Below are 8,254 nucleotides of genomic sequence, written 5' to 3'. Positions count from 1 at the left end.
GCTGCTTCAAGTCACTGTCCGGATTTGATTCAGCCAAATCAGATTCAAAGATTCAGCGCTGATTCGGAAATTCGGCCAGACTAAACAGCAGTCCACCACGCTGGACACAGCTACCTCTAGCTCGGGTGGGCAAAATGTGGCCCGGGGGCTGCATATGACCTGCCAGGACATTCTGTCTGGCCAGGGGGTCCCCTAAAAAATTTAGAAAATCATCTGGCCTGGGCTGCCTGTCACGCGGCCCTCAATGGCTTGCCAAAACTCAACAAGCAGCCCTCTGCCCAAAATAACTGCCCACCCCTGCTCTAGCTGGTAAGTCTGTTGTGGTGGGCAGACGGGAGAGGGAAGGGGTGTGTGGGGTGGGGGGGACAGATCAATGCCTCCACAGTGGGAGACGGATTGGGGCTGGGGCTAGGACAAGCTGTCCAGCTGGGTCAGGGAGAAGCAGGACTTGGGGAGGCGGGGCTGCCACTGCATACCACCACACGCCATTGGTGTGGGAGGGCATGAGAGTGGGCATGTGCCTCCAGATCTCCACAGGGCAGACTGGGCCAGGCTGCACTACAGATGGGTGGTGGAAGACACTGGGAGCAGGGGCTATGCACTCCTGCACCTCACCCGGCTGCAGCAGGGAGACACGGGATGGTGCTGCTGCAAACACGTGGCAGAAGCCTTCCCACGCCTTCCAGACAAGCCTCAGCTTCACCTGGTCATGCCCCAGCTGGGTAAGCAGTAGCAGGTCATGAGAGGGGAAGGTGTGCACCTGGATTAGGGAGGGACCAGCAGCAGGGGCTATGGGGAATTTTAGAGTGGCTGCCCCCCCCATAAACTCCACTCCACTGGTTTAGGTCAACTGTCAAAACCATTCTCCTGCCAAGATGGGGGAAAGAGGGAAATCACACCATGTGTCAGCATATAAGGCTGTATTGTAATTAGAAGTTTTCCTGACTTCACTGGAGAGCTGATGTAGTTCTCTCTCAGCAGTCTCTCCTTTTAATTGAGGGCTGAATTCTCACACCCTGCCCTAGCTGAGGGAGTTCAGACTATTGTAACAAGCAAACAAATCATGTCAGGACACAACTTACATTGCAAGTTTGCTGAAGCCCCAGGGAGGTGAGGGGCCCTTTAGCATGGTACAAACACTTAAAGCTCTTTCAGACAGGAGTGATTATTATAGCCCAACTAGTCCTGTAAAGCTATGTTTCCATTTCAGCCTGTTAGCAGACCTAGTTGTATCACCATACTCCCAACTTTCCACTAGTTTATGCATTTACCTTATTCTACAGTCAATTTCCTAAAGACCTTTAAAGACTGCTTCTCTCTCTAATGAGAGTTAAACAGCTGCATCAGAAAAAGTTTTAAATGAGTACAGATCACTGCCTCTCTCAGTCAGGCATTCTTTCGTCATTTGTGATAAAATTTTATGGCTTGTGTTATGCAAGATCACACTAAAGAACCCAGATGGCCATTTCTGATTTAACATCTGTGAATTCTGTTAGACCTTCAGGTGAGCTGTAGAGTTTGTTTGTTTTTTTAGCACTTGAAGCACAAGACAGCATAAATCCATTTTTTAAGGGCATCCAGAAGCTGACACTTCCTTGTGGCTCATCTCTATGAACAAGCTAGAAAAAGTAATTCAAAGCAGAGTTGGCTTCAGGACTTTGCCCCAATTTAACTAACTCTTACTTTGGTTTAATGGTAAACTACTGCCATTTACCTTCAGTTTATCTGACTCGAGTTTAAACTAACCCAAGTCATACCATTCTTAAATTAGTGCAAGTTGCACATATAGACTAGGGCCCTTATTTTGTTGACCGTGGTGAATCACGAGAAATAAAATACTGCAGTATAGCATACAACTTAGTAGTTTAGAGATTTATGTATTTTTTATAATGTACATAGCTAACGGTACCAACACAATTAACATTTACTGCAAGTCTCTCCAACATAATTTAGTTGATTGCCACCATCTCGCTGCTTACAGGCAGGGGAGATGACACTGAGGGCTGGACTCACATAAAAGCCATACCATTCTTAGTAATATAGATAGTTCAACCCCTGTAGAACAGGTGCAGTTATACCAGTGCCTCCTATAAGGAAAGACGTTTCTCTATGGGAATGGAAACAAGCTTTAGCATATAAAGGACATTTATGCCAGTAAACTGTGCACACTAGCAGTTGTTCTATCAGCAGCTGAACTGGAGCCCTAACTGCACAATTATTATGATACAATCCCAGTGTGCAGAGAAGGCCTGATATGCAGAGAGGTGACTGCTATGCAAGCATCAGCAGGGAGGAGGTTCCACAACTAGACAATCAGCTCAGAGAATGTGAAATGGCTCCCGCTCAAATGCTCTGAAGGGACTGGTTGGAGAGACCAAACCTGAATGGCATAGCTCCATCTATTCACAGGCAACTGGATATAGCACTGATATCATGCATACTCCTGACAGCTGGTCCAAGGCTGTTCCAGAGAAACTGAGTATACCATTGGCAGCTAACCCAAAGGACCTTAAAGCTACAGGATGAGAGTTGCTGATGAATGGGTGTAATCAATGTATTTTGGCAGGCACACCCATTAGCCCCTCAGTGGAAGAAAATGGCAGCTCACTTCTAGCTTAATAGTGGATAATTAATTTCAAAGTCAGCATCTTTAACATCAACAACTGCATACTGCTTTGAGTAGAACAAAATTCCTTGTCCTTAGAACAAGCAGGTATCAACTAAGTTCTGCTCTCTTCTGGCAGCTTACTCCAGAAAGCTAGAGCAGGGAGACAGGGAGTTCACCGTGCCAAGGTCCCTTGCTAGAGACCACCCTCTCACTCTTTGTGTTTTTTCTTATGCTTCTTCTTTTTCTTCTTCTTCTGAGACTTGCTAGCTTTCTCTGAATGCTTGGCCCTCTTGCTGGCTGGCTGAGCCCCATCACTGTCCGAGTCAGAGCTATTTGAACTGTTGGAATCGGAGGACTGCTTGCTCTTGTGTTTCTTTTTCTTCTTCTTTTCCTGTTGGCAAGATAGACAAAGCAGCTCATAGTGAGAAACTGGTCACCTGAGTTCACTGATTGAGGAAGTGAGCTCCTTTTCAGGAGAAGAAAGCTCAAAGGTGTTCATCACTTAGCCTGGTCTTGCCTAGCCGGGAGGAAGGATGAGGCTGCTGTTCCAGCTGCTCAGGAGTTAGCTAGTTCAACTCTGTCAACCATACCAGTAAACATGGTCTGACAGTTACTACAATAGAGCTCACTGACAGGGGACCTCCCCTTCCTGCCCAACCCCACGCAGAGGGACTGCTCCCTACAGAATATACCACAGTACTTTGGCTAGGTCAGAACACATCCCAGGTGTTTGGACATGTCTCTTGGGAGGCAATTCTGAGCCTAGATCTCACTGCCAGGACATTTTTCTAGTTATTCAGTCTGTTTTCTTGTCCATTACTCTTGTAAGTTGTTAACCCCTTGCTACCCCTCTTGGAACCTGAAAAGTGCTGTGACCAGCAGGTGAACTGGGAACTGGACATGGGTGCTGTGGTGTGGGAATGGTGGTACTATTCTACCCAAGCTCCAACTGCAATCCAAGAACACATGGGGATTTCTGCTAAAATGCCGAGAGGGAAATAATTTGTTTTGATGTTAGTGTTAAATCCCACACTCATCTGAGGTACGCACAACAGGTCAGCTTGGGGGCCCCTCCTCTTCTTGTTGGGGCACTGAAGCCTATTCATATCCTCTTAGCAAAACTCTGGAAAGCAGCACAGGGGAGGGGTCCATTTGAGAGGTTTGCTTCACAGCCAAAAAGGCCTGAAAATTCATTTATTTTTAAACAAAGCTCATATTGGCACTCATGGGGGCACTAAAGGGGAGCTGGGATAAGGAACAACCTTGCAGCAGCTGTCCAACATTTCTCACCATGCCTCCTTCATGCCACGTTAAACTATTCTTATTCCCACTCGCTACTCATTCATTATTCATCAGATTCTTCTGGTCAACAGTATCCCTGGTGGCTTCTGGTGTAGCTAGTCTACCCAGCTCTTAGTACTTCCACATAATTCATTTCCATTCAACTCAGTCACTTCTAATGATCCCTATTTTTTGGCAATTCATTTCCCAGGGAATTCTTATATAAGTTATCCAAAGTAAACATTTCCTAACTCTGTGAATACAGCCACTTCAAATGTACTACTGCAGCATCCCAGAGCTTCATAAGAAGGTAGGAACCACCCAGAGTGTTTCTGAAGAAATCCTAACTCTCTCATACCTACCCAAAGTAAAACCTTATTTCCACAGAACTGTTCAAATACTTGTAGGGCAAAAAGTTCCATCATACAACCTATTTGGATGTCACCTGCCATAGACTGCAAGGGGCTGTACAAAACTACTTTTAAAAAGAGCTGCTACAGGAATCGAAACTTTCATATTCTGAGGCTTAACACAGCTTTCTGACTGCTAGGTACTGGTTCTGCCACAACTCGTACTGCAATATTTCTTCTCCTGAAGAAAAGAGAAGGGGGAGCAGAGGCCGTGTGTGGGGGGGGTGGAGGGAAAATAGGGAGAAGAGGCTGCAAGGGGAAATGGCAGGGTGCAGAAGCAGCATGGGGGTGGGGAGAATGGGGAGAGAGGACAGGGATAGGCAGCCCAAGCCACAGTAGCCACCAGTCCCCCTCCACCCTCATACTCAAATCTAAGACAAGGAGCTTTTCCCTCCCAGTGTTAAATGGTGGGGACAGAGGACCTTGTCTTATAAGCAAGTAACTATGCAGAAGCATAGGTAAATTAATCCAGCTGTCCCATCTGCCAGTCTTTTCCTCAATCTATCAGCTCCCACTGCCTCAGGGGAGCTAACAGATTGAGGAAACAATATCAAGACAGAGTAGACTGAGAGAAGTAATTTGAAACACAGGTTGCACCTCGAAGGAGCTGGCCATGGATTTGGTTGGGGTCCTAGATCTGCTGTTTTTCAAGGGACTGTCCACACACACAGGGTTATCCTAGTTTAGCGAGGCTGGCTTACTTTTAGCTGTATCAGTACAATGTGGGTGGAGGCCAAGCTACCAGCTGGTGGAATAAGAAAGTTCCAAAAAGGCCCAATTCAACGTCAGTCGAGGCAACAGAAACGGAATTGCTTCCTATGGTGATGCCACCTGCTGCATGACAGCAGAGCTGGGTTAGGAGCTACCTGCTCACGCTCCTACCTGGGCTGGTCAGCTTTCTGGGCAAAACAGGTGAGCATGTGGCTGCCCTGGAACAGAGCTCTCTATTTCAACTTGCCTGCTTTCTAGTTCCCAAATTAAGCAGAATTTTAAAACAGATGGAACAGTTCCTCCCAATACGCATGAAGAAATGGTTTGTGAAAAGCCCAGTTCTTCATCTCTGCCCTACCTTTTCCCCCTCAAAAACATGGTGTTGCTTCTCTACAGCTCACAGTATACCCTTGGAGGTCAATATGGCCTGGCAGGTCTGACCTCTAGCCCAGGGGTGGGCAACTATTTCAGCTGGAGAACCGCTTAATGACTTTCGGTGACCTGTGGAGGGCTGCAAGGGTAGCCCCGCCCCTTGACAGGTGCCCCGCCCAATGATCACCATCTTAGGACTGGAAGTCTCATCTCTAGCCCCTGACCTTTGCCACTGGAAGGCCCACCCTGAAAATATTGCTTTTGGGACAGGGGTGATTGCCATTCGGGAACCAGAAAAAAGCCAAATTGTATATTAAAAAATAAATAAATAAATAAAAATATCAAACATCTACTATAACATATTTTAATTTTATTTCAAAAAATATTTTTGTTCTGATTTACGTGCGTTTGCATAGTGTATATAGAGGTGATTATATACACTAGCTTAAAAATAAAGTCTTACTCTTGTATATTGTGTATAGGGGGAGGTTTGGGGGGGGTTGTGAAGGGGTGTGGGTGGGTGTGTGTAGGATGGGGTAGATGTAGGAGTGGAGTGTATGGGTGGATGTACCCCCCTCCGGTGCACAGCCCTTGCTGCCGGTAGCAGCTGCAGGCCCTTGGGGTGCTCCTGGCCTGTGGCAGGCAAAGCCCCCTGGCAGCGCGCAGCCCTGGCTGAATCCTGAGAGCGGCACATGGCAGCCCAGATCCAACCCAGCCCAACAGCATGCACCTTCAAGCCACACTGGGATGGCTCTGTGCCAGCACATGGGGCTCCCAGCACTACAGGTGGGAGCTGCCCATGGAGGCAAAGCCCGCCCTGCCCAATGGTGCACGGAGCCAGTTTAGTGTGGCTTAAAAGGTGTGCACCAGCGGGCCAGGCGGGGCCAGGCCGAGTCTGTGCCAATACGTGCAGCTCCTGGGATTCGGCCACGTGCCACTGAGGAGCTCAGCCTGCAGCAGGCCAGGAGCACCCCAAGGGCCTGCTGCTGGCAGTGGGGGCTGAGTGCCATGGTCGGGGGGGGGGGGGCTCACAAACCCCACCCTCAACCTCCTCCTCCTGCAGGCAGGAGCTCCTCTCCCCACTTACCACCTGTTCAGGTGCACACCATCATGCTCAGTGCCTCCACACGGGGCTCCCAGATGGAGTGCCAGGAACCCCATGGAGGGGGAGGCACAGAGCCTACCCAGTCCAGTGGCACACAACCTCCACAAGCCCAACCCCCACTGGCTTTCAGAGGGGCAGCCACAGGCCAGTAATAATTATTTTTTGGAGGGGCCCTGCAGGCCAGATAGAATGGCTGGCCCTGTATTTTGCCTGCCCCTGCTCTAGCCCTTCAACAACACTAACTGACTTTATCAGGATTGCAGAATTTTGTTACACTTCACAAATATCAGTTAGGAGCCCAGGTCTGTTAAATCTAGACAGTGCTTGTCCTTTATGATGCATCATCAACTTCTTCCTCTGGTTTCTCAAAATCCAGAAGTAGGGCTCGTCATATGCAAGGGAGCACTTTGAATTTTTACGTGGTTCATAGTTTAAAAAAAACAAAAAACAAAAAAACCGCCACAAAAACAACAACATCATTGCCATTTTCTGGGATTGAAGGGACCCATCGGGCAGATCATGCTGGCAAAGTAAAAAAATCACTGCCTATTGTTTGAAACAGGTTAGAACTCCAGAGAAGAACAAGGGAGAAAAATATGGCAAACAAATCCCATCCCTTCCAGATCACAGGAAGCAGCTGACAAGCCACACTTACTCCCTAAGGATATTTGAGTGTCACAGTTCTGCTGTGGGATGGTCTCATTTATGAGCCTGAGCCTACTCTTCACAAAGCATGCTTTAGACAGGGTCTCTGACCTTCATTACAACTGCATACCCAGGGGTGAATAAGATATATACTAACAATAAACTATTGTATTGAATTTTTTTTTCAGCTGTAACCCTCTGCCCCAGCTTCCTTCTTCCCTACTCTTCGTTCATTGTCGCCAATGTATACATCTTATTTAGACTGGGGTCACACCCAGTCACTGTCATGCTCTGTAATTATTACTGTAAACAGTGTTGCATTCTGTGTGCTATTTATGATCATGTATTCCTCCATTAAGAAGCATTAGAATCACAGGAAAGGAAAAAAGGGTAAGGGGAATTTGCCATCCAGTGATTAAAGCGGACCAGGGATGGCCTGGAAGAAAATGACCATTTGTAGGGAATGGGAATGGCCTCCTCTGTTCACTGAAACTATTACTATGGTATGGGGGGTTGGGGGAAACAGTAGCAGGTTCCTCCATCATGGACTGTAGTCCACCTCCCTCCTCCTAGTGAAGAACAGGCCGTTGGTACAAGCTTGCTGCACAGAGTTCATAACTCAAGTCAGCTGAGCATATACCAACCTGGTGGAGAAGCCCTGAGGTCTTTGCATTTGCTTCTCAGTGGGTTGGATGAACAAAAGGAATCTCAATAAATCTGACAAAAGTCCACTTTTATTTTCCTTTTTAAATTAAACTGGATGAAAGATGGTTAACACGGCTCAAGGTCTTGTTGTGAACATGCCTCGAGGAGCGGAAGGACAGGTGAAGTGGGGCAGCAAACTAATGGTAGCCCCAAACGTAACCCTTTCATTGTTTCTGTCATATAAAGGAAGATTTACATTCCCCTGTGGAAGGACATGTACTGGAAGAAGCCAAGAGTCACCAAGCCAACAGAACATCTTCGCTAAGGTAATGAGCAGATCTCTCACAACCTCAAGCCCCTCCCTAGGCTGGGGAAGGTGATGGTGGTGAGGGCAGGGGGGTTACCAGAACAGTCTGGCTGTAAATCACTCCTCCCTTGTCACAGCTGTTAGAGCTGTGCAGTCACTTGGTGAGGACA

General features: G+C 47.6%; 1 protein-coding gene across 2 annotated transcripts in view; it reads right to left on the bottom strand.

The window, feature by feature from the left end:
- Positions 1–1,853: 1,853 nt before the first annotated feature.
- The window catches only part of ZCCHC17 (zinc finger CCHC-type containing 17), a 30,002-nt gene continuing 23,601 nt past the window's right edge, over positions 1,854–8,254 (bottom strand). For both annotated transcript variants that reach the window (XM_019548031.1, XM_019548029.1), the window contains exon 8: positions 1,854–2,999. In XM_019548031.1, coding sequence (XP_019403576.1) covers positions 2,817–2,999 — 183 coding nt within the window. In that variant the 3' untranslated portion in view covers positions 1,854–2,816. The remainder of the gene's footprint in view (positions 3,000–8,254) is intronic.

This window comes from Crocodylus porosus, unplaced genomic scaffold (genome assembly GCF_001723895.1).
Source record: "Crocodylus porosus isolate Cpor-Errol unplaced genomic scaffold, CroPor_comp1, whole genome shotgun sequence".
NCBI classification, from domain to species: Eukaryota; Metazoa; Chordata; order Crocodylia; family Crocodylidae; genus Crocodylus; species Crocodylus porosus.
The sequence above is the reverse complement of the archived record's forward strand: the minus strand, read 5'-3'. Positions and strand labels throughout refer to the sequence as shown.